Source organism: Rhinopithecus bieti, unplaced genomic scaffold (assembly GCF_001698545.2).
Source record: "Rhinopithecus bieti isolate Rb0 unplaced genomic scaffold, ASM169854v2 scaffold_15769, whole genome shotgun sequence".
NCBI classification, from domain to species: domain Eukaryota; kingdom Metazoa; phylum Chordata; class Mammalia; order Primates; family Cercopithecidae; genus Rhinopithecus; species Rhinopithecus bieti.
In genome coordinates this window covers 3,228,939-3,256,287 of record NW_016809129.1, presented here as the reverse complement: position 1 = coordinate 3,256,287, position 27,349 = coordinate 3,228,939, and the positions used below count along the sequence as shown (strand labels likewise).

Genomic DNA, 27,349 nt, shown 5'->3' with positions numbered 1-27,349 from the left:
ATAATTTTATTTCAAAATGAACATAAATGAAAACTGTGAGTGTTTTACCCATTGAAAGATGGAACAAAGATCACAAATTCTATGACAGATCATTAGACTAAATGGTCATTTAATTTAAACCAAATCACTATGTGCTCAAAATGAAGAAAAGCGAAAAGTATATATATTTATATATTTATGAAATGTTGTAGATAATTATATTTATAAACAAAGTAAAATTCATCATTTTATAATATTTTCTTCTTAGAATTTTTTTTCATTTAGCACATTTAATTTTTATACATATTTTCAATAATAGAATGCATTAAAATGGAAGACCACCTATAACTGGGGTTTTATCTTATTCGTGAGATCAAGATACTTTCTTCTAATAGGGTAAATGTAATAGAATCGTTGTCTTACTTTCACCTCCAAGCTCATTTCTGAATACTTGAGAGATACATGGAAGCAGTTAAAAGAAGGAGCTGAACAATGTATAGGAAAGGATGCCACGGTTGCACAGTATAGCATTCTAAAAGGTATCAATTCTATAAAATATATTTTCCCAAAGATATTTGACCCATCCAAAAACTGTAATTTGATAACCATAATTCATAAAATACTTTGCTTTAAAATAATTTTGAAAAAATAAAAGATACTTCACATAAATATGCTGATAAAACTTTGAAATGCAAACATACCTTCTTCGATAGGCTCATATTTCTGAATGATCTCAAAAGCAATAGTTTTACTCATCTCAGCTGTATATTGTTCTTGTGTCAGAAATTGAACCAGATTATTTTCTAAAAGAATTTTCCGGTTTTCAGAATATGTGTTGAAAATCTCAATGATTTCTTCTCTGTGCGTGATAATTCGATAAATTGCTCTAAATTCTTCTATGGTGATTCTTCCTTGTTTCAGCCTGTCATTGTCCTACTAAAAAAAATGACTGGTGGGCTCACATCGTGAGTATAAAAAACACATAAAATGAATAGTAGAGTATTTATGTAATACATAGTAATTTATACTTGAAAGATGAAACTTACATTGGATTCTTATTGAAGATAAAATATATAAAACTGCATGGAGTGATGTCAAAATTGGGAAAGCGTTAGTTAACTCTTGAAACCCAGTGGTTACAGGGATAAAGAAAGGAGTGTGGGAGAGAATGAGGGTTCCAGGTTGTCTTTCAATTTCACATTTCATTTTTGTATTCTGCTTTTCAAAAGATACAAAAGGTATCTTTTGAAGATACTTTCTTAAAACCATACCAGGCAGTGTGTAAACTCATGCCACTGGTGTGCAGCCTGGACCATATATGTCAGAGTGAGTCAGACACATTCAAGATCAATGTAAACGGCAGAAGCTGTAGTAGTTATGCAATACCTTGAGGAAGTGGAGTCTGAGTAATCACTGAAGGATTTGGGACAGATACAAACAAGATGAGCTCTAATAAGAAAGAGTGGATTTGAAAGGTCATATCTGAACTTTATGAGAAAAGGCAAGCTATTAAAAGTACCAGGACAACTGGGAGTTTCTGAATAGGACAATGAATACCAAAAATAGAAGACTGGTTTGATTAGTTGTGCATTTCCAATTGGAAGAGATAGAGAACTGCAGGTAAGAGAGCAGATAAGATGAAATTCAAGTGGGAGATGGTGAACAGACACTAAAGAACAGACCTCAGTGAAATGACGAAGGGAGAATTCAGAAGGATTCAACGCAGTGAAATTTAGACAAATGAGAGAAATAATTCAGGAATGACCGGGGTCAGGGAGAGTTAGAAAAGCTAGTAGAATTATAGTATCACTAACAAATAAAAAAACTAGGAAATTGGAATTTCAGCTAAGAGGGAGATTTAATTTTTTAAAAAATGCTTTTTTATAACATCTTAACTCTCTTGTTACATTGTAAACAGCTTGAATGCAAGAAGCATGTGTCGAAGGCGCATGGTGTCATGGTGGAATCTGTAGTTGTCAAATCAGATGCCGGGTCTCCGGAGCTTATTAAACAAGGATAGCACCTTAAAATTATATAATCTTAAAGTAACGCATGCATATTGTTCACTACCTTACTTAACTAACATGCTTCAACTTACTGTTTTTAAATTCTGGATTTTGAGGTCCGTGGAAGTGGATGTTATAGAATTAATTCCATTTTAGCCTTATCCTACTCCTTATTTGTCATAAAATCTTAAGCAAGTCAATAAACATTTAAAAGATGCCTGTAATTCCTGAAAATTTTGGTTATAGAAAGTTATATAAATAAAAAGTTATGGTTCTACAGAATAGCAGCATAAAATAAAATATACATTATTCACTGAATAATGAAAGTTGTATTACTTTCAAACAGAGTATAAGCTTGGTCATCTGAAATGTTCTCTGATAATTTGTTTTGTCTCGTGTTCTTCTAAAAGGTCAAAATTGCCATCTGATACTAAAAAGAATTGGAGATATAAGTTCAAACAAAATTCCACGAATCCAAAGAATCACTATAATTGATCAAAATCAAAGAAGAATTGAAAGTCAAATACAGAAAAATGAAAACCACACAAAATAGTGAGAGTTGTATCATTGAAGAGGGGAAGATCTAATTTTAGTAGAAAGAGAATGGAAAGGGAAAGAAACAAGGAGCAAGTAACAATGGGGAAGAAAAACAGGACGTGGTAGCCTCACGATCAAGGGAAGCAGGGAGAAGAAAAACAATAAGAAAGAAGGTACAATTTGAGTGCTGAGGCACGTGATAGCAACTCAGACTGCCAATGTACTAGACTCCCTTATAAGAGAAAACTGAAGAGCAAAAATCTTAGTAAATTGTCCCCAGCCACACAGGTAGACCAGGATTTTTAACTAACTATAAGACCACCCAGAAGAGCAGTTGGAAGAAAAAAAGTCAGTATACCATTACACAGATTAACAGTATACATGCAGGGCCGGGCGCGGTGGCTCAAGCCTCGCTAAAAAGAACAAACGTCCAGCACATGCTTGGGAGGCCGAGACGGGGGATCACATCCGAGGTCCAGAAAACCTGACCAAGATCGACCAGAACCAATTCCTGCGCCCTCCATAAACCACAGGACGCAACCCCGTCTCTACCTCAAAAAACATACAAAACATCTAGAAAACACGAGAGGAAGGAATAGCAGCCCGCGACGAACACTGTCAAGTACCCACCGAACTACATCCGGAAGAGGCTGCACCCGGCAGCCCACCAGAACATGCGAGCGTCAAACAAACACAGGCGAGCGGAGCTTGCAATGACGCGAACACACGAGATCGCAGAAAACACTGCACTCAAAGACCCCATGACAACGAGTCGGCGCAGCAGAAGCCACATCGTCTCAAACACAAAAAAACAAAACAAAACAAAACAAAAAAAACAGTATACATGCAGAAATAAATTCTGTAACACGTAAATCTGACCATCTCAACTCCCTCTTAAAGTTCTCACGGCACCTCCTTTGTCTTCAAGACAAAACCCCAACTGTGTTGTGTAGCATCCAAGGCCATCTAAAATGTCATGGATGATTTCTGCTCTTTTTCCTCCTTGCACCTCACACTTCAGGTGCTCTGAATTAGTTTTAGCACAGATGCCAAACCATCTCTTGCTATGGTACAGATATTTGTTTGTTTGTTTGTTTTTTCTTTCTGGAATATCCTTCTTTCTGTTTAAATTACCAATTTCTACTAATCCTTGAAAAAGTGTCACCCACTCTAGAAATCTTCCTAGGTCCTGTGTGTCTCCTCCCCATGTTACATTAAAATATCCCTTTTCTGGGTTCTTAGAAGGCTCCACTTTCTTCTCTTACAGGCCTTATTAGATTGGAATGACAGCCTTTCTCTAAATTCATTCTAGAATTGCCTCAGACAGTGAGTTTGTCATTTGTTTCTTGTATCCTCAGGACTTTAAAAATTACCTGCCTGACTGGAGATATTCAGAATGTGGCCTACCATTCAGTTTTATGAATCTGATGAAATAAGTGCATTTAGACAATAATTAGATGAAGGAGTTAAGTATCTCTCTAGACTTAAGGAGGATAGGAAAAGAGATTTAAAAATGCATATGCCAGAAGATATGCAAAATCTCAGGTCCCACCTCAGGGTTCACTACCACCTTTAAAATGTTTCATATTAATCATTAAAAGTACAACATATAATAAGAGAAATCATTTTTCTCTTCTTTAAAAAATGTTCCTTAAGTGGCTATTCTTTGCAAAGCATTACAAAAAGCACTTTCCCAAACAATTCATTCAATGTCTTATATATTCAGAAATACACCATATACTTCAAGACCGTGCACATCATGAAGGTAGATATTTTATTCCTTTTATACCCATTGCTTAATACTGGACCTACCTAGAGTAGGAGCTTAATTACTATATGTTTAAATGAATTATTGAATAAACAAGGAAAAAAGAATACAAAATAATTCTATTGACTGTCGTTCTGAGTGTACACTTTCAGAAAACAGAATGAAGGCTTTCCATGTTGTCACCATCTTCCATTTCCAATGCTCAGTTTGCTAGTAAAAATATGAAATGTTATTTAAAATAAATAATGTGATGAGAAAGCTGATTTATCAAGACAGAATTTACTTTTAATGTAAGATACAGTATTTTAAAGTTGCTTGTATCTAAAATTATACTAAAAATAAAGCCTAAATACATTCAAATTATATTACAGGAAACGACAGGACTTGCCACTTTCTTTTTTCCCAGACTCTGACACTAGTTTAAATTGTTTGACAATTTTGTCTTTTTCCTTTTCTTCTTCCCTTTCCTCCTTACCAAATATATGAGTCACATAGTATACTGGGTAAGAAAGATGCAAAAGTAACATATTGTCAGTGCCCTCTGGAAGCAGATAGTCTAGAAAAAGAAAGTAGGCATGGAAGTGTATAGGTGCCGAAATGTAAACTTTGTAGCTGAGCACAGTGGCTCACACCTGTAATCCTCAAGCTTTGGGAAGTCAAGGTGGGAGGAGCACTTGAGGTCAAGAGTTTGAGACCACCCTAGGCAACATAGTGAGACCCTGTCTCTAAATTTAAAAAAAAAAAAAAAAAAAAAAAAAAAAAAAAAGTTAGCCAAGTGCATTGGTGCATGCCTGTCGAGGCAGGAGGATCCATTGAGCCCAGGAGTCCAGGGCTAGAGTGAGCTATAATCACAGCACTGTACTCTGGCTTGGGTGACAGAGCAAGACTTTGTCTCTAATTTTTTTTTTATTTTAAAAATAAAATAAATTTTATAGATAATAGACACAATAAGGAAAGTTGGACAATTCTTCCTGGAGTGTCAAAGGAGAATCTTTACAGAAAAAGTGATCCTGGAGCTAAGTCTTCAGAGATGAGAAGGAAGATATTTGCCTGAAATTAGGGAGGAAAGGGGCTAATTCTATTAGTTAAGATCAGAGCAAATGAAGGTACAAAGTACAAAACAGAAGAGTGTAATTGGAGAGAATGTTAGTGAAGCTGCAGGAGCAGATAAGGCAGGAGGCACGGCTGAATCCCAGGGGTCCTCGGAAGCCACAGTGAGAAACTTAGACTTCTTTGGAAAGAATAAAGAGTTACTGATTAGTTTTAAGAGAGAAATCGCATAGATTTTTATTCTAGAAAGATTACTCTGGCCGCAGTGTAGAAGGTAGATGTTGGGATTTAAAACAAACCAATCTGTAGTGTTTTTCCAACTTTGATGTACATATGAGTCACCTTGGGACTTGTTGAAATGCAATCAGCTTCATTTCTGGTCTGAGGACCACAATAGGTAGTAAGTAGTTCAAGACAATTGACATGGTGTGTAGCAAGTATATGGACCTAAAAAGATACGGTCAGAAGAAGAATCTGAAAATCTCTTCAATTTCTGCTTAGATAACTGAGAGAACGGTGCTGCTATCACCAAGCAAAGAAATAGAGGAAGAAAGACAGTTTAAAAGGGAAAGACGAGTTTCACTTTAAACATATTAAATTTGAAGTACATCTGAGACAACATCTAAGCAGAGACAGCCAGTAGGCAAATGGTTGTGGGTTAGGGATAGAGGAAAACAATACGCTATAGAAGAAAGTACAATAATAACTTTGGAGTTAGACGGACCCAGACATGAGTTTCTATTGTTATGTGAGATATGAAGAAATTATATCAACATTCTTGTGCTCAATATCCTTATGTGTAAAAAGAAGATAACAATAACTTCCTTGTATGTTTTTAATAAAATGAGTGCAAAACCTAATCAGTGCCTACATTATGGCAGATGATGAATAAATGGTGCCATTTACATGTCTTTGAAGTTCAGGATAGAAAACCTGGAACTTGTTCCTATTTAGGAAGTAGCCATTGAGAGTCAATAAGATAGCTCAGGAAAAGTTTGTAATGTAAAAATAAAGGATATAAAGAGCTCAACTTTAAGAGGAGAGTAGAAGGAATAGTCACAGGACAGAAGGAGAAGGACTGGTCACAAATTTTAAGAGAAAATTGGGAGAGAATGATGTCATAGAAGTTAGAACAAGGAAATTTTTTTAAAAGAGGGATAAGTGAAATGCATAGAGAGGCTAACCAGTGGATTTAACATTTTTGACCTAAAAAGATCTTCAAGATAGGTATGAAAGCAAAACGGATTGCAATGGATCATTGAACAAGTGGAGAAAGAAATGTAAAGGATTCTTTTGGTTTATCTGTTAAAACAGATAATGTAACATTAGAAGAGAATATGGTGCTATGTATTTTTTAGGTGAGACTTTTTAAAAGTTTACATTGTGGAGGACCAACTAAGGTAAGAAACCATAAACTTGAGGTAGAACCAAACAGAATATAAGGGGCTGAGTTGATTCCAGGTAGCAGATTTATAGAGCAGAATCAGTAGAGAAATAATTTCTCTCTCTCTCTGAACACTAGCTTCCAATCCATTCTAACTAGTGCTGTGTTATTTATCCTAAAATATGTAGTATTTCTTTACTCAAGCATTTTCAGTGAGTACCCCTTGCCTACAAAAGGAAGTATAATTTCCATGGTCTACCGTTCAAGGTTTCCATCGTCTGGCTATAACTGTCATTTGCAACTATTTCTTACCACTTCCTTTCATGCATCCGGTACTCCAGTCATATTTGATTACTTTTTATTCTCCCTGCACTCTTTCCACATACTCCATACATACTGCTTCTTATTTAAGGTCCAACAAGAATGCCACTTCCATCATGGCATCTTGTATAAAAGCCCAAATTAAATAGAGTCTCCTCTCAGATTCCCTGTTAGTATTACCGATGAGATATATTATAAGCTACTTATAAAACTAATTTCTGCATTCCTTTTTCTGCCCTTAAAAGAGAGATAACATTTTATTCACTTTTTACAATTCACAGTTTCCTACAGAGTGTCAGCACATACTATAGATTTAATAGTGGCTATTAATTCCTTAGAGATTTGGAAGACTCAGGGCAAATCCTATAAAAAAAATTCCTGAAATTACAAAGGATACTATTTCTTACTCAGCCAACAATCAAAAGTGTAATCCAACACTCATACTATGTATGGAAATAACATATATTTCCTACAAAATATTTTAAATGCTATAAACACTACTGCATGATAAAAGCGATACTCTTTTTTAGTAAAGCAGTGTTAAAAATCTTAGAGAATTGCTGCTCAAACCATGAATCAATAATTAATCTTGTAGAAAGAAGTTTAGAATATATTGCCAAGATCATAAAGTTTTTTTCTTTCTCAAATTTATAATAAAATGTCACCTTGTAAGAAAATAAACTCATGTCAGAATTTACATCAGCTACTTAGAAAATGAACAAATGTAATTCAATTGTGTATGCTTAACTGATGTAGCGTCTACATATATTTACTGAGCACCTACTTTGTTCATGCCTGGTACTAGGTACATTCATACATAATATCTTATTTAATATCCACAGCAATCATGTGAGATAGCTATGTTAGTAGTCCCATTCCACAGATTACGAAATTTGCTCAGAGAGACTTTTAACTTGCCAAATAGTAAACAGCTAGGATGTCTTTGAGCCAAGAATCTCTAGTGCTCTGAGACACTAGAAGATTTTGATCACCAAAGATTGATTAGGACTCATTTTATTTACTCTGGGAAAAGGTGCATCCATAAAGTGAGAAAAAATTAGCAACAAGAGTTGAAGCAAGTGAGTTGAATGTGTAAGCTTAATCTTCAACTATCCATAAAAGACAGTTAACCAATACACCTTCCCTAAGGATTCTACTTAATCAACATGTTAATGCATACATGGCAATTTAGCCTAAGGTGATAAAGTTTTAAATTAGTGGTTCTAGAATTATGTTAATAGATAAGAATAGTTTATCATGATTATCAGCCTTGTTTATATGTAATTTATGCTTCTAAAGTGCTTACAGTTATTTTAAGGAGGTTTTTGAAGTATTCTTAGAAAACCCTGCCTCTCTAATTTTATAATTAATATTATTTTCATAGCCACTCCAAAAGGCTTTGCAAAACAATAGACCTTCAGGCCTGCTCATGTCCATAATCATACCTTTCAATTAGTGAGCCATTTCTGTACTTTTACAGTGGTCGAGCATTCTATGTTATGCTTTTAAATATGGCATGTATTTTACTAAATTTCACTTCAGATATCTCTGCCCTGAAGATAACATAAAGAAACCTGATAATCACTGAATAATATTTACAACATTTCACATGTGATACAGATTTCAATATATTACTATTTTTATTTTGTCTTTAATGTAAATTTTATTAAATCGGGAAGCAATAGCTTTTCTCCCTTTGGAAGATACTACCCGAGGAAAAATCCTACACGTAAAGATTTTCATAAAAACTTGTGTTCTTTGAATGTGGTATTAGTCATGAATTGATTAAAATTCTGATACCTTATGGCCACACGCACTGCTTGGATTCAGAGAAACAGTTCTGCAACTTTTGTTTTCACTGGGGTGTCCTGAGAAGCACAACTTTTCTTTTTTAACCTCCTCTTTGTGGTTTGTAAACTTGAGGGCTAAATCTTATTGAGAGAAGTGGTTGTTGGAAGACAATTCTCCATAGGTCTCTTGTGTTTCTATGTGTTTTCCGAGCAGAGGTATTGATTGCTTTTCTTCCATACTAGATTTTCAAGGACATTTGTATAGCCAACAGCTTTGGTAAAGATAGTGTCTCCTTCCAGAGAAAAAAAGCAGTTTTGTTTATTGTTTGCTATAATAATGATAATGACAGTCTACAGGGCAAAGATCAGGTAGGCCTACTCCCCACCATAAAAGACCCGAGTTCCTTAACCTTAAGGTAACTGTTCTATAACCCAACCCACTGTGCGTCACTTGTTCCTCTTCATACCACACTTCAAAAACTGGGGCTTGGGGAAATAACATCAAAATGCTAATACCCTGACAACTGTCATTTCTGTGAGTAGTAATAAGCTGTCTTTTTTTTTTTTTTTTTTTTTTGACCCACAAGCCTGCTTTCACCAACTTCCATGGAGCTACATCAGGCCAACTTGTTAGCTTGCAAGGAGGGTAAAATGTCAGATCTTTTCCAGTTTGTGTAACCAATAACAACTTCAACACAGATTGTGTCAACTGAGTACTCACTTTCAAAAAACAAAATCATACGCAGGATTTTAATGTTCCTAATGATCTGGATTGGTCAGTCTAGATTTCTTACCTGATTCTCCAAGAAATTTGACATCTTCCTAGTACAAAACTCAGCTAACATGGCTTTTCCTAATTTTGTTAATGATCCTTCCTTCTGTCATCTAGTGACAGAATTGAGCCAGGTTTCCCTCCTACTAGTTCTTCAAACAAAGATAATTTTTGGATGATTTTCTCTTGGGGAATAAGTGAAGTAACATGTTTTCAGATTATATATTCCTTCTTGATTTTTTAAATCAACTTATGGAGGTATAATTGACATACAGAAAGTATACATATTTAATGTATACAACTTGATGAGTTTGGAGATAAGTATACAGCCATGAATTTATCAACACAATCTATGCCACAAACATATCCATTCTTTCCAAAAGTTTCCTCCTCTTTATTATTTTTTCCCCATAGGGTCTCGCTTTGTCACCCAGGCTAGAGTGCAGCGGCGCCATCACAGCTCACTGCAGCCTCTATCTCCTGAGCTCAAAGAATCCCTCCACCTCAGCCTCCCAAGGAGCTGGGCCCACAGGCACATACCACCAGGTCCAGCTAATATTTTGTACTTTTTGTAGAGACGAGGTTTTACCATGTTGTACAGACTGGTCTCAAACTCATGAGCTCAGGCGATCTGCCCACCTCAGCTTCCCAAAGTACTGGAATTACAGGCATGAGCCACTGCATCTGGACCCTTTTTATTACTTTTGTGTGTGATAAGAATACTCAATCTAAGATCTACCCTCTTACACTTTTAAATATGCAACACAGTGTTATTTATCATGGGTACAATGCTGTTCAGTAGCACGCTGGGACTTATTTGTGTTGTATAACAGAAACTATACCCTTTGACTAACACTTCCTTGTTTTCCCCTCCCCCAGCCCCAGTAACTATCATTCAACTCTCTCCTTCTATGAGTTTGACAGTTTTAGATCCCTCACATAAGTGGTGTCATGCACTATTTGTCCTTCTGTGTCTGACTTATTTCCTTTAATATAATGTCTTCTAGTTTTACCCATGTAGTCACAAATAACAAGACATTCTTTATTTTTTCAGGATGAGTAATATTTCATTGTAGGCACATACTATATTTTCTCCATTCATAATGGACAGTTAGATTGCTTGCATATCTTGGCTATTGTAAAATGCTGCAATATATATGGGAGTACAAATATCTCTTGATTTCAATTCCTTTGGGTATATTCCCAGAAATGGGATTGCTGGATTTTATGGCAGCTCTATTTTCAATTTTTGTGGAACCTCTATATTGTTTTCCACAGCAGTTGTACCAGTTTGCATTCACCCCAATAGGATATAAGAGTTCCCTTTTCTCCACATTCCTGCCAACACTTTTCTATTATACTTTTTATAATAATCATTCTAACAGGTACGAGGTGATATCTCATGTGGCTTGATTTGTATTTCCGTGATGATTAGTGATGTTGAGCACCTATTCATATACCTGATGGCCATTTGTATAGCTTCTTTAGGGAAATGTGTATACAATCCCTTTGCACGTTTTCTAATCAGGTTACTTGGGGTTTTTATTCTATTGAGTTGTGGGATTCAATGTTGGATACTATTCCTTTGTCAGATAGATATGTGGTTTGCAAATATTTTCTTTTATTCTGTAAATTGCCTTTACATTTTTGTGATTATTTCCTTTGTTGGGCAATAGCCACTTTGTTTCACGTAATCCCGCTTTTCTATTTTAGACAAGTTTTGTTACCTGTCTTTGTTACTATCCCTTTGGAGTCATATCTAAGAAATTATTGCCAAGCCCAATGTCAAAAAGCTTTTTTCCTATTTTCTTCTATGAGTTTCATAGTTTGAGGTCTTAAGTTTAAGTCTTTAATGGACTTTGAGTTGATTTTTGAGTATGGGATAAGGTCAGAGTCCAATTTCATTTTTTACATGTAAATATCTAGTTTTCCCAGTGCCATTTATTGAAGAGACTATCCTTTCCCCACTGTGTATTTTAGTACCTTTGCAGAAGATCAGTTGACTATATATGAAGGGGTTTATTTCTGGGCCCTCTATTCTGTTCCATTGGTCTATATGTTTGTTTTTATGCCCCTACTATACTGCCTCAATTACTACAGTATTTTAAATAGATTTGGAAACCAAAAATTGTGATGACTCCACTTTTATATTTCTTTTTTAAAGATTGGTTTTGGTTATTTGGGGTCTTTTTTGGTTCCAATAGGAATTTTAGGATTGTTTCTTCTGTTCCTATAAAACAAAATGTCATTGGGATTTTAGCAGGGATTACATTGAATCTGTAGATCACCTTGGGTAGTATGGATATATTAACATGGGATGTTTTTCTGTTTATTTGTAACTTTTAAAGTTTGTTTCATCAATGGTTTACAGTTTTGGTGTGCCACTTTTTCACTTCCTTGGTTAAATTTATTCTTAAGCACCTTATATTTTTTAATGCTAATGTAAGTGAAAATGTGTTCTTGATTTCTTTTTGGATGGTTCAGAGTTAATGAACTGAAATGCAACAAATTTTTATATACTAATTTTGTATCTTGCAACTTTACTGAATTTAATAGTTCTAGTAGTTGTTTTTGTTGTTGTTGTTTTGTTTTTTGTTTTGAGGACTCTCGCTCTGTTGCCCAGGCTGAAGTGCAGTGGCACAATCTCAGCTCACTGAAACCTCTGCCTCCCAGGTTCAAGCAAGTCTCATGACTCAGCCTCCTGAGTAACTGGAATTACAGGCATGCGCCACCAAGCCTAGCTAATTTTTGTATTTTTAGTAGAGATGGGGTTTCACCACACTGGCCAGGCTGGCCTTGAACTCCTGACCTCAGGTGATCCACCCACCTCAGCCTCCCAAAGTGCTATGATTACAGGCATGAGCCACAACGCCTGGGCTTCTGGTTGTTTGTTGACAAAATCTTCAAAAGTTTCTACATGTAAGGTTGTGCCATCAGTGAATAGAGATAATTTTGCTTCTGCCATTCTAACTTAATTGCCTTTTATTTTCATTTCTTGACTAATTACTTTGGCTAGGATTTCCAGTACCATCTTGAGCAGAAGTGGTAAGAGTGGGCATCCTTGCCTTTTCCTAGATCTTAGAAAAATTTTTTTCAGTTTATTTTATATGATATTAGCTGTAGGCTTTTCATATGTGGACTTTATTATGTTAAGTTCCTTTTATATTTAATTTATTGAGAGTTATCATGAAAGGGAGTTAAATTTTGTCAAATGCTTTTCTATATTTTGAGATAATCATGTGATTTTTACACTCCATTCTGTTAAGGTGGTGTATCACATTGATTGATTTCTGCATGTTGAGCCATCCTTGCCTGCCAGGGACACATATTATTTGGTCACGGAATATGATCCTTTCAGAGTGCTATAAATTTGGTTTGCAACTATTTTATGGGGCAATTTTGCATCTATGTTCATCAGGAATATTGGCCTAAAGTTTTGTTTTTTTGTGGTGTATTTGTTGCACTTTGGTATCAGGATGATGTTGACCTTATAAATAAAACTGGAAGTGTTCCTTTTTCCATTTTTTAGAAGCATTTCAGAAGGATTGGTATTAATTCTTCCTGAAATCTTTGGTAGAATTCATCTGTGAAGTCATTTGGTCCTGGACTTTTCTTCATTGGGTAGTTTTTGATTACTGATTAAGTCTTCAAATAGGGTGTCACTATGCTGCCCAGGCTGATCTCAAACTCCTAGCCCCAAGTGATCCTCTCACCTTGGCCTCTCAAAGCACTGAGATTACAGGCATTAATCACTGCACTCAGCCTCTCAGTTTCCTTTTTGTTATTGGTCTCTTTAACCTTTCTAGTTCTTCTTGGTTTAGTCTTGATAGGTTGTATGTTTCTTCAAATTTCTCTTTTTTTTCTAGATTGTCCAAATTTATGGTATATGATTGCTCATAACAGTCCCTATGTGTTTTTCATTTTTGTGAGATCTGTTGTAATGTCTCCACTTTCATTTCTGATTTTATTTATTTGAGTCCTCTCTCTTTTTTTCATACTCTAAGTATTTGTCAATTTTATTTAACTTTTCAAAAAAACAAGTTTCGATTTCCTCAATTTCTTCTATTTTTTCTTTTCCATTTTAGTTATTTCTGTGCTAATCTGTATTATTTCCTCCCTTCTGCTAAATTTGGGCTTATTCACCACTGATTCTATAAATCACTAACATCTAATACAGTTACCATTATTATTTTGATGTAGTTAGACATCCAATCCTAGGTTTAATGCTAGCATTTCTGTATTCTCAGGAAATTATTCTAAACTGATTTCCTGGTATTATTTCAGATTTTCTCAACAACTAATTTTACCTTCTACCGAAATGCTCTCCATCTTGATTGTAAATATAGTTAGTATAATTAATTGTTTTTCTTCTTAAGAGACTAACCTTTATATGACATTTACTCACATTGGATTAAGTTCCTCCTAGGATAGGATAGGCAGGGGTGGATATCATCTTACCTTAAAATCTGTTTCACATGAATATAACTGCACCGAATATCTAATTTTCAAGTAACCTCTGAGTTTTTTCTAGGTTAATTTTCCACCTCTAAAGTCATCCTGAATCTTCGACAAAACCATGTAGAAAGCACAAAAGTTAAGGAAATTCTCGTAGAAAGGCACTGAGTATTTAAAATTCCTAAAGAAACATTTGATTTACTGTACTTATTTTATTTTAAAGAATATGCTTACAGTAAATTATAGGATAATTGTTTGATAAATAATATTTTTTTTTAAAATTAAGTAGTTACTATGCTATAGTAAAGGTATGAAAGGGTATATAGCACAATAAAAATACAAGAAAAGAATTAAAGTTAAAATTTGAGAATTAAAGTCATTACTTAGAAAATACATTAAAACATTATTACAATCTATTGCTTGAAGGCCTGAAGTTGGGAGGCAACCAGACTTCAAGGTCATCTCTCACCTGATCTCTCTGTTTTAGTTCTCTAATCCAGAAAGGTGATCAACTTAACCCTGAATCTTAAGGAAGGTGGAAGCATTAGATGAATTCCTAATATGTCACCAAACACAGTTTCTGCTACTTAGTGTTCAATAAATAGTAACCATGACTGATAAAGTTATTATTAGTACATTAGTCAAATGCCCAGCTATACACACACTCAAGACAGTAACATTTTAAGTACCATAAAAAGCATCAAAACTACCATGGTAAGTATATATTTGGTATGAAAGAGAAAACAAAAAAAAATTTAAAAAGCTTACTTATCATAGATAAACTATAAAAGTTAGGACACTTCCATTTGAAAAACTAAGATCAAAATGAGATAATGACAATTATCACTAAAATTATAAAAGGTGTAGGTAAAAATTGTGCAAAACTACTCAGTTTCAGATGTTAAAATGAATTAATGAGATCTCCTTAAATGTAATAGTTATGACTTAATAGAATAAAGCTCATTTTCTTATAAGAAAAAGATACCAGAATGTAAGGAAAGTTAGAAAAGCTCAGAACAGACATGGAACAAGCAGTTCAGCTTAAATGAAAAGGATTTAAATTCAGAACTCTTCGAAAAGAATAACAGCATCAAGTAAAGAGAGGATAATCAGGAGAAAGAAGAGGGGCAGAAAGAAGGTCTCAATGGATATCTCATTTCCATAGTTTCATGACCTGTAGAGCCGTTTCTCCTCACTTAGAAGTCTTTCCCCAATAGGTGCTGTTACGGGTTCCAAATACAATTAACTCTGCCCCTTTGCAGAAAATAATTTCTTGATACTCCTCAGCTGTTACCACTTTTCTAGGGAGAAAGCAGAGAACACACAGTGGTTTGTTGCCTTTGTTCTTTGAAGCTGACTCGCACTTCACCATAGAAATAGTAAGCAAGATGTGGTACCTGCACTACCCTGCCCTTGAAACTGTTTGGCTTCTTACATCCTGACCATCTCCAAACCCACAATATTTGAAAACGCATCTTTCCCTGATGTCTGGCATTTTTCCATGAACTGCCATTGTATCTCATTTTATGTTTTACTATTTTGTTTAAACCCCTCAAACATTTCATCACAATGTAATGTGCTTCCAGTGGGTTTGGGCAGCTACTCTGAGAGCCTGAGTATAAATCAACACCATTGTGATTCCTGAAGTTGCAAAGTGCTGTCACTCTTGAAACTTTGGGCTGCTTCTCTAGATCCCCGACAACATATAATGCACACAGAGACACACCACTTTCGAAGAAGACTGTTCAGGAGGTAAGTTCTTAAAATCTTCAAAATAGGTATAGTTGGTTGGCTGGGCACCACACTGTCAGGTGACGGTCATTTTTTCCTTTTGGTCTGAATACCCATTGTGATATCATCAGAGGTTCCACACTTCACAAGGAAAGCTTCTTATGACCTCATCAGGAGGCTCAGACCTTGCTAGACTGCCTCCTTTCATGGGTAAACACAATAACTTTCAGCTTGAATGTTAACACCTTGATGGGAAAGGTGTCTCATGGAATGTTTTCTTATCCTTTGAGCACTCTTCATTTCAGAAGCTTTGCTTCTGTTACACCCAAACATGACACTTAGCGTGCTGAGCAGGAAGGACAAGGAAAGAGTAATTCGCAGACTGTTATTACAGGCACCTCCAGGGGAATTTGTAAATGCCTTTGATGATCTCTGTCTGCTTATCCGTGATGAAAAACTTATGCACCATCAAGGTGAGTGTGCAGGCCACCAACACTGCCAAAAATATTCTATACCACTCTGCATCGATGGAAATCCAGTACTCTTGTCTCACCACAATGTAATGGGCGACTACCGATTTTTTGACCATCAAAGCAAACTTTCTTTCAAATATGACCTGCTTCAAAATCAGCTGAAAGACATCCAAAGTCACGGTGTCATTCGGAATGAGACAGAATATCTGAGAGTTGTTGTTCTGTGCGCCTTAAAACTGTATGTGAATGACCACTATCCAAAAGGAAATTGCAACGTGCTGAGAAAAACTGTCAAAAGTAAGGAATACTTGATAGCTTGCATTGAAGATCACAACTATGAAACAGGAGAGTGCTGGAATGGACTTTGGAAATCTAAATGGATTTTCCAAGTTAACCCATTTCTAACCCAAGTAACAGGAAGAATATTTGTGCAAGCTCACTTCTTCAGGTGTGTCAACCTTCATATTGAAATATCCAAGGACCTGAAAGAAAGCTTGGAAATAGTTAACCAAGCTCAACTGGCTCTAAGTTTTGCAAGGCTTGTGGAAGAGCAAGAGAACAAATTTCAAGCTGCAGTCTTGGAAGAATTACAGGAGTTATCCAATGAAGCCCTGAGAAAAATTCTACGAAGGGATCTTCCAGTGACCCGCACTCTTATTGACTGGCAGAGGATACTCTCTGACTTGAATCTGGTGATGTATCCTAAATTAGGATATGTCATTTATTCAAGAAGTGTGTTGTGCAACTGGATAATATAAAGAATTGCTCCTGGTAACTATCTTGATTTGACTTGTTTGTGTTTCTGGGGAATGGTTATTTTCCTAAAATTGAGCAATCTGTAGAAATGTCTCTTACTTAGCCAATGCAAATTTAAATGGGAAAAGTATAACAAGTAATTTTACTTGGGGAATATTTATGAATAATGCAAGAAAGTGTAAAGTAACTGTGTTTCATGGTGGTGACCATCATAAAAACCAAGACAATTGTTAGAAACTAAAATAGTTGTATAGAATATGGGATTCCAGAAATAATAGAGAGGTGGCCAGGGTTAAGACTGTGTGTGTGTGTGTGTGTGTGTGTGTGTGTGTGTGTGAGAGAGAGAGAGAGAGAGAGAGACTTTTGACTTTGTTTTGAACTGAAAAGGTACACAGATGAATATCACTCCACAAATGATATTTTACATAGCTCAATTCAGTACTGGACCATCCACGAGAGGGTGAATTTCAATAAATGACATTAGGTTTGGATTTTCCACGAAACCAACAGATATCAAAAATCTAGCTCACATGAAGGACTATTAGTAATTTTGGATCCTCTTCCACTCTACTTCCTTCCCCTCAAGAATTGGGGTAACTCAAAATCCCTGGCTTGTCTGATAACTAACATGGTCTTCCAAGCCAACTAGAAAAACCTGACTTCCCAAACTTTTACAGCTAAGCTCTTGTGAAGTCATCACTGTAAACACTTATAAGTACTTACTACATAACATGGCTTGTGCTAAATATTTTGCATAACATTTTTCATCACTAATCTGGTACTAGTATTATCTCCATTGTACCTAAGAAAAACCTAAGTTCTCAAGTTGTTTACATCTTCCAGACACATAGTATCACAGTTCATTTGTGCTGCTATAACAAAATACCATACATTGAGTAACTTATAAATAACAGGAATTTATTGCTCACAGTTATGGAGGCTGCAAAGCCCGAGACCAAGGTGCCAGCAGATTCAGTGCCTAGTAAAGGCATGTTTCCTTATAGATAGGATTTTCTAACTGCGACCTTACATGGTAAAAGGGACATAGCAGCTCTGTAGAACTTCTTTTAATGGCATTAATATCATTCATGAGGGCTCCACTCTCCTGGCCAATCACCTCCCAAAGTCCTCACCTCCTAATACCACCACCTTGGGCACTCAGTTTCAACATATAAACTTTGGGGGACACAAACAATCAGACCATACCACATAGTGGCAAGCATATCTGACTTAGCACTCATGCTTCAGGGTACAACAGTTCCCCATGGAAGCCTATTTCATTATGATTTATGGACTCTGATGTACATTGATTTTGCCTAGTATTCCATCTTAAAGGATACCCCAGAAGAAATGGAACCTGTGACAGCTGTTTTCTAGCCAGAGCAAATCACCTATACACTCATCCTACCACTATTCCTAGCAATGTTACTGTCCATTGGTATCTGCTCTTTCAATAAATGCCAAAGGTACATCTCTTTAACAAGATTACAGTAGAGGAGTAGGTAGGCCCCATCCTCCAATTCTGATTTATCTAAGAAGCAAAGTGTTTTGTATTTTGGGTTTATGCAATCGAAAAACACTTCTAATTTTACTTATTAACATTGGAGCGACAGATCCCATACAAGAATTTCTAAACCTAACCTCCCCAGCTGGTGGTTCTTCGAGAATCTCAGGAGAATAACCTGGGGCTTATCTTTAAAAATACACTTTACCAGGGCCCATCCTAGGATTCTGATTTAGTAGACTGAGAAATCTGTATTTTAGCAAGTATTGGAGGTTACTCTGATGCAAAAGATTTCAGGGCCACATTTTAAGAAATGTTCCCTAATCTTAAAATAGCATGTCCTGTGCTTTCTCTCTACTTAATTAAAATCATTTCCCACAAAACCATAGCCCCATGAAGGCCATTGCTACCACTTTACTGCATTTACTATGCACAGACCAAGGACGGGCCTTGCCATGTAAAAAGGTAAAAACAAACTTTCTAAAGAAAAGCAGAAAAGAGTTGCTCCCATAGCACTAAAATACAGCCATCTGGTGAATCCGTAAGCAAAAATTTGAATTGATATAATGGTTATATTGTAAGAGTTGATTTTCCAGATCATTGCAGATTAGGACCCAATGGTTTGTGGGATAATTACAGAGGCATTTGGCTCCTGCTTTAACATAGGGTTTTTTAAAAAAAAATTTGTTGATAATTCTGAATATAAAAGTCACATGCACAAAATTGTGGAAAATGCTTAAAGCATAAAGCATTGTGGCCCATTTTCTTCTGTCTAATTTTATAGAACTGCTTTAAATATTAAGAATAGACAAAATACAAAAATTTGTATCTTGTTCTTTTTTTATAACATATATATCATAAACATTGCCCCATGTCATTAAAAACTCCTTGAGCACATAATTTTAATTATTTACATAATATTCATACTGTAGATGTCCATAACAAGACAAATCATTTCTCTATTCATATATAATTTAAATTTTTAGCATTTTATCTCTGTTATTAACGATGCTATGATGAACATTTGTTTGTCCATATCATAGGTTATTCTCCTTGAGATAAATTCCTTAAAACCGCATATTAAAAAGACATGAACATATTAATAGTTAATATATATTGCCAAATTGCTTTCCATAAAGATTTTGACAAATTTATCATCCCATTAGTAGCATTAAGAGAGTATCTAGCTCAGCACAGTAATCTTGACAATATAATATCATTTTCTTTTTTTTTTGATAAGCAACAAGTAAACCTTAGACAATACAAAACAGGAAACGTTATTTCATGAACTTATACTTCATTATGTCAAGAGTAGTCCCACAAGGATATTTAATTTGGTAGTTATTTTCCTTGTATGGAAATTGGCAGGGCCAAGGAAATGCACAGTCACTACCTGTTCCCTGTACCGTCTCTCTCTCTCTGTCCTCTCTTCTTATCTTTCTCTCTGACCTCTCTCTCTCTTTCTCTTTTCTGTCTCTCTCACACACACACGCACACACACACATACACTTAGGCCTACACTCAAAACACATACATACACACATGCCTAGGCATATCCACACATAAAAAATATTTCAGATTGAGGAGTCACTGTGTTCTGTCCCTCAAATCCCACTCCCAACAGGAGTACAAGCTCCATCAGAATGATGATCTTGTCAATCTCAAGTACCTAGTCCATTATTGCCTGTCATATGGTAAGTACTCAAATGAATGAATGAATGAACAAATGAATAAGATTAACAAAGATAGGAAGCACAGTAGGTTTAACTGGCCTTAAGGTTTTGTAACCCACCAACACCTGCTGTCCCTTAGGAGGCATGCAGCCCACCGCAGATTCCCAGTGCTGGTGTTGTCACCCCTTACTCCAAGGCAGTTCATTCCATTCAGAAACTGCCATTAGTCTTCTGCTGTGATGAAAACCTTTGCTTTTTTCTGACTCCAAAAGGTAGGAAATTTCTCCTCTATCAAGTTTAAGAAAATCAAGTTCTTCAAAAGTCATACATTTCTTTTCATTTTACATTGATTATATTTTACATGATTCTCTGTCAAAGATTTTCTACTCTTGAAGGCTGGTTCAGAGCGCTAAAGGAATGACCATATCATGTTCTACTCAAGCAGTGGTCCATGAGGAGACTTACATCTTTCAACATGCCTGCATGTTAGGGTGCATCCCTGCTGCTCTGGAACATGCCCTGGCTTCATGAGTGCCTTGAGATTAAAGCATGCTTCATCGTTTCCTCTTTGTTTGCACTTTTATCACTTTTTACAAGACCTAGCTACTCCCTTCTACATATCATGCATTACTGGGAATAATCAAATAGAGCTCCTATTCAACTCTTTGGATGTTCAAAAGCTCATAAAGGCCCTCTCCATAGTAGATTAAATTTTAGTGAGTCGATATGAAAAGTGATTTCAGTTCACTGCCACTCAGCCAATTTTTGGCCATGTTATTGATTTATCTTACCTTCTTCTCAATCTTCTCATCATGATATATCTTAGATTCTGGCCCCTCTACTTGGATAACTGAAGCAGCTCCCTGGGATTTACTACTATTCTTAGAAAATGGGTTACCCGTCTACCTTTTCCTAAATTATCGTGAAATCTATCTTGACTCTACTTCCGTCACTTGTCTTTCATTCCTGATGAGCGATCTATTTATTCTTTTCTACTAACATCTGTAGTCTTTTTTATGATATGCTTTCAAATTTTTCTACTTTACTAAGCTCCACTACTTCATCATTGCTTCACATAGCAAACAACTTTGTTCTTACACCAAGAAGACACATCCTTTCAAAAGTGCTATTGCTTCCTTTCTAAGCACATAAAAATATGTTTATGCTCTTCTCCTTCCAAATAGTCACCAAAGAAGTGTATATTCCTTTCTAAGACTAACTTTTCCTCCTGTGCATTGAATCCTAAATTCTTCATCTTTTGCCACCCAGGCTCTTTATCCATCAGGGTGTTAGTTTTGTTTTGTTTTGTTTGAGATAGCATCTCAAACATGGTAAAAATTATATTTGTGTTACCCAGGCTGGAGTACAGTGGCACAATCACGGCTCACTACAATCTCCATCTCCCGGGATCAAGAGATCCTCCTACCTCAGCCTCCCAAGCAGCTGGGACTACAGGCATTCACTGTCACACCTGGCTAATTTTTGTAATATTTTGTAGAGATGAGGTTTCACCATGTTGTCCAGGCTGGTCTCAAACTCCTGTGGGGTCAGTGGTAATACTGCCTTTATCATTTCTTAAGTAACATGGCCTAATTGACATGGCTGGTGAGTGACAAAACTGAAATTCCAGCTCAGGCCTGTCGCACTTCAAATTTCATGCCCTCTATACCTTGCCATGTCTACCCTCTGACTTCTAGTCCATGAGCATAACTAACACCCATTGTCAAAAGTTTCAATATCAATTATTCATTCATGAATAATTGATGAACAATTATCATTCATAGAATAATTGAAGAACAATTATTCATTCATGAATAATTCGAACAATTATTCATCATTATTCATTCCAATATCAATGCAATTCATTCATTCATTCATTCAAAAATCAATCATTCATTCCAATTACCTTTTCTCAGTTATCACAGGAACGTGGTTTTATCTTGAAAGCCTATTTCCTCAATTGTGCCTGCATCTTAGTTTATCTCTTCTCTAATTTCTTCCATATCTCCTCATCCACTATTTCTTTCATATCTCCTCATCCACCCCTCAGCCAAACACAGGCTTCCTCCAACTTCAGTTCTTTGTCTTCTTGTTTTTTTTAGCTTTATTTAGGTATAATTGAGATACAAAAATTTCACACATTTATGCATATATCTTGATGAATTTGGACATATGCATACACCCGTGATACCATAACAACCAAGGTACTAAGCATATCCAACACCTCAAAAAATGTCCTTATGTTCATTTGTGGGGTTTTTTTGTAAGAACATTTGACATGAGATCTATCTTCTTAACATATTTTTAAAGCACATAGTAAGGTATTGTTAACCATGTGTACTATGTTGTACAGCAGACATCTAGAACTTATTCATCTTGCATAACAGAAACTTTATACCCACTAAAGAACAATTTTCCATTTCCCCTATCCCCAGTTCCTGACAATGATTATACATTTCCAATATTGTCTACTGGTCCAAGCCAAACTATGTCCAAAATCATCATTCCCAGATCCAAATCACTTATTTCTTTCCTGTACCCCGCCCCCACTTCAAACAAATTACTCTCTCTTATTTTCTGCTCTTAGAAGCACTATCTTACCATTAACTCAAGGTCAAGACTTTAAGCATTCTTAACTTGTTTTCCAAAGGGAACACACAAAGGGAATGTAAATTAGTCCAGCCTTGTGGAAAGTCGTTTGGAGATTTCTGAAAAAATTTATAACAGAAGTACCATTCAACCCCTCAATCCCATTATTGCGTATATACTCAAATGAATATAAATTGTTCTACCTTAAAGACACATGTACGCATATGTTCATTGCAGCACTATTCACAATAGCAAAGTCATAGAATCAACCTAAATGGCCATCAGCAGTAGACTGGATAAAGAAAATGTGGTACATATATACCGTATACAACCATAGAAAAGAACAAGATTATGTCCTTTGCAGCAACATGGATGGAGCTGGAGGCCATAATCCTAAACACACTAACCCATAGAAATATAAACAAACTAACCCATAGAATAGAAAACCAAATACTAGATTTTCTCCCATATAAGTGGGATCTAAACCTGGGGACGAAGAAAGGAACAACAGACACTGGGGCCTACTTGAGGGTTGAGGGTCAGAGGAGGGACAGGATTTAAACATTACCTATCGAGTACTATGCTTATTAGCAGAATGATTAAATAATCTGTATACCAAACGCCTGTGCCACAAAACATACCTGTGTAACAAACCTGCATGTGTACCACGGAACCTACAATCAAAGATTTTAAAAAGCAAAATCATAAAATAAAACAACACAAAATAAAATAAAACCCAATAAACCATTGGATTCCTTTGTCTCTATCCTTGAAAGTGTCATGCGCGTCTGTGTGAAGAGAACACCAAACAGGCTTTGTGTGAGCAACATGGCTGTTTATCTCACCTGGGTGCAGGCGGGCTGAGTCCGAAAAGAGAGTATAGGATTTGGGTAGGTAAAGGAAAATTACAGTCAAAGGGGGGGTTGTTCTCTGGCGGGCAGGAGTGGGGGTCACAAGGTGCTCAGTGGGGAGTTTTGAGCCAGGATGAGCCAGGAAAAGGAATTTCACAAGATAGTATCATCTCTTAAGGCAAGGACCGGCCATTTTCACTTCTTTTGTGGTGGAATGTCATCAGTTAAGGCGAGGCAGGGCACTTGCACTTCGTTTGTGATTCTTCAGTTACTTCAGGCCATCTGGGCGTATACGTGCAAGTCACAGGGGATGCGATGGCTTGGCTTGGGCTCAGAGGCCTGACAGAAAGCATTTTCCATATTTATTCCCTTTGTCACTTATTAATTATCCATTTATTAAAATTCAATTCATCATTGGGTCTATTTCTATTTTGCAATTTTTAAAATTTATTCTCTTAGTCCCCTTAATAATCCTTGTTATTTTTCACTTATCAAGCTTTCTAACTGATCTGTTTTCATTTTTTTCTCTTAATCTCCAACCTATTCTATGAATTTTTTCCAAATTAATCTTTATAAACCTCAATTGCTTATTAACTGATGTTCCTCACAATCCTGATCACTTTTTAGAAATATCTAATAAGTAAGGGGTACATTTCAAATTCCCTAGCTTAGCAGTCTAATGTCCTCCATGACCTGAGTACCCCTATGTTTTCCAGCATCTTTTCTTTTTTTTTTTTTTTTTGAGACAGAGTCTCACTGTGTCGCCCAGGCTGGAGTGCTGTGGCAGGATCTCGGCTCACTGCAACATCCGCTTCCCAGTTTCAAGTGATTCCCATGCCTCAGTCTCCCAAGTAGCTGACATTACAGACATGCACCACCAGGCCTGGTTATTTTTTCTATTTTTAGTAGAGATAGGCTTTCACCATGTTGGCCAGGCTGGTCTCGAACTCCTGACCTCAGGTTATCCACCCGCTTCGGCCTTGCAAAGTGCTAGGATTACAGGCATGAGCCACCACGCCCGGACTCTAGCATCCTTTTTAAAAACCCTGTTCTACTGGGCTCACCAGAGGTGCTCTAAATTCCCTAAAGGTGAACACATTTTGTCTCTAATTCTGCTTTGGTACTTGTTCACCTTATTTTGTTGTTGTTGTTGTTTGTTTTTCAGAGATAGGAACTTGCAGTGTTTCCCAGACTGGTCTTGAACTCCTGGCCTCAAGGGACCCTCTTGCTCTGGCCTCCCAAGTTGCTAGGATTACAGGTGTGAGCCACCACGCTTGGCTTGTTCACCCTAAGTTGACTATTAAACGTGTCTGCGCGTGTCCTGCTTCTGTTAATAGACTAAAGGAAGAATTTTTTTTCATTCGTAGGTAATATGTGGAAATCTGTGAAACACTGCATCAGACTACATAACTTCAAGTCTTTAGTCTACCAATTGCTATCTTTGTAATTTTAGGCATAGTTAAAACATATGATTTGTTTCATACTCAATTGTTCCATCTGTTAAATGGGGAGGATTTTTGCAACAATAAAATGAGACAATGAGTTAGTTGTACAGCACTTTGCGGCTGCAAATCTGTAGCACCTCATACGGTGTTTATATATCTTGCATGAGCAGTAAATGATTGGTGAATGGATAAAAATGTCCAAAAGAAGATAACTTCCATCAGTCTCACAGATTGGCCAGAGCTGCACAGGCAGTACTTCCCAATGATAAGAGAAAGCTTCTGAGAGCATCATTCTCCAGTCCAGCCAAGCTCTCTACCTTTCAGAAATTCCAATTTACAGATACCTCTGGGTTGGGTGTACAGATTTGTAATTAAAAAATGTTTCGTGGTACCTGGCACATAATGAGAATAGTTAATTTCCTCACTCTGTTATTTCCCTGACAATTCACTCTTGATGTCTTATTATAGGCCAAATGGACATAGATTATTTAAAAAGGTGCCGGGGGCAAGATTTGTCTTCCAAATTCAGTAAATCTGGATCCCAACGGGAAACAGATGGACAAATACAAACCTAATAATTCAAAGAAGGTATCATGAAAGAATTATCAACAAAGACGTGGAAACACATGGAGTAGTAAAGTAACACGAAAGTAGTTCATCTGTTTAGGCCCAGGTTAGGGAGTGACCACTGGAGCCTGGAAGGAGAAGTCTATTTATTGGGTCACCATAAGAAGGGGTGTAAACTTCTGTGGAAGGACCTTGACAGTATAAAGACATTGCTCAGGGAAAGAGCTAACAGCACAAATGTTCTCTTCCTTTCTCCAGTCTCTGACAGAGCTCTCTAGCTAACTCAGTCAATAGCAGACAAACAAGAGAGCCCGTGAATACAATCCATACACGTCAGCCTCCCCAGGTTAACAATATGGTGGTGAAGTGAAGAAAGTAAGACTGGAGGAGCAAATAGGAGACATCAAACATCCATTCATCTGAATGCTATTTCTGACACCGTGCAGAGCTTCATTTTGATAAGATGAACATCTAGCATTCACTAAAGATATTTTATCCTTTTGTTCATTTGGAAATGCCATTTGTTTAAGTAAATAAATATATTTTGTAGCACTACATAAAAGATGTGTTTGGAAGGTTTTCAAGTAACTGTTCTGTATATTTTAGTCCATTTTAATTCCCCTGAAAAGGACAACCTCTTCTAGGTTATAAATGCAACAGCTTTCCTGAATTAATTTTGTTACACAAATATAATTCTTACCATACTGTTCTTATCTCCCTAGTCACTTTTTATTCTTATTTTAGAATATGTAAAGTGCCCTTGCTTTGCAAACACCATGTTCCGACTCCAAACTCATGCAAATAAAGAATAATTTATGGTGCGAATAGGATTTACTAATTGGACAGATTTATTTTTTTCATTCCCTGAGAATGTGATCTGTGACCCTAATGGCATGCAAATGTAGCCTCAGTTCAGAGGCAGTTGTGGCATGAGAGAGTGAGTTAACTTATTGGTATGTAAGACTGCTTTCTTATCAAACCTGGGAAAACCACTCAGCTAGGCAGCCAACAGACTGATCTCAACACTGTGACTTGCAAACACAGTGACAGTGAAGTATCATATAAGGCTTATTACTGAATATACTGGAAAGTTCCATATACATTATATGTTTTTTAGCAAGGATACTGGAACAATTTCTCAATGCTTCCTAATAAATATTTTGCACATTCACCTCAGTATTTCATTTTATACCTCATTTTTGGATCAACAGTCTCCTTCTACAAAGAATTTTCCTTTTCTTTGGGAATTTCCTTATGACTAATTCCATTCTTGCCTTGAAAAATTCATGTTGAAGGCTTCTGCTGATGAGCCACATGTAAGCTTGAAAACAGTTTGAAGACTTTAATAGTTTTGTTTTGCGGTTTTTGTTTTTTTCTTTTTTAACCAAAAGACAACAGTGGCCGGGCGCGGGGGCTCACGCCTGTAATCCCAGCACTTTGGGAGGCAGAGGAGGGCCGATCACGAGGTCAGGGGATCGAGACCATCCTGGCTAACACGGTGAAACCCCGCCTCTACTAAAATACAAAAAATTAGCTGGGCGTGGTGGCGGGCGCCTGTAGTCCCAGCTACTCGGGAGGCTGAGGCAGGAGAATGGTGTGAACCCGGGAGGCGGAGCTTGCAGTGAGTCTACATGGCGCCACTGCACTCCAGAGCCAGACTCCGTATCCAAAAAAAAAAAAAAAAAAAAAAAAAAAAAA

The 27,349-nt window shown here is 36.4% G+C and overlaps 2 protein-coding genes across 2 annotated transcripts in view; one reads left to right on the top strand and one right to left on the bottom strand.

Moving 5' to 3' along the window:
- Positions 1 to 14,185, bottom strand: part of PLCZ1 (phospholipase C zeta 1) — a 54,872-nt gene extending 40,687 nt beyond the window's left edge. Inside the window, 6 exon segments of the mRNA XM_017888604.1 lie at positions 681 to 912; positions 8,846 to 8,976; positions 9,515 to 9,555; positions 14,066 to 14,114; positions 14,117 to 14,143; positions 14,146 to 14,185. Coding sequence (XP_017744093.1) covers positions 681 to 912; positions 8,846 to 8,976; positions 9,515 to 9,555; positions 14,066 to 14,114; positions 14,117 to 14,143; positions 14,146 to 14,185 — 520 coding nt within the window.
- A 1,782-nt stretch (positions 14,186 to 15,967) lies between these two features.
- CAPZA3 (capping actin protein of muscle Z-line subunit alpha 3) lies at positions 15,968 to 20,425 on the top strand. Its single transcript, XM_017888640.1, has 2 exons — positions 15,968 to 17,037; positions 20,339 to 20,425. The coding sequence occupies exon 1, from the start codon at positions 16,125 to 16,127 to the stop codon at positions 17,022 to 17,024; it is 900 nt and encodes a 299-aa protein (XP_017744129.1). The 5' UTR covers positions 15,968 to 16,124; the 3' UTR covers positions 17,025 to 17,037; positions 20,339 to 20,425.
- Positions 20,426 to 27,349: the final 6,924 nt, after the last annotated feature.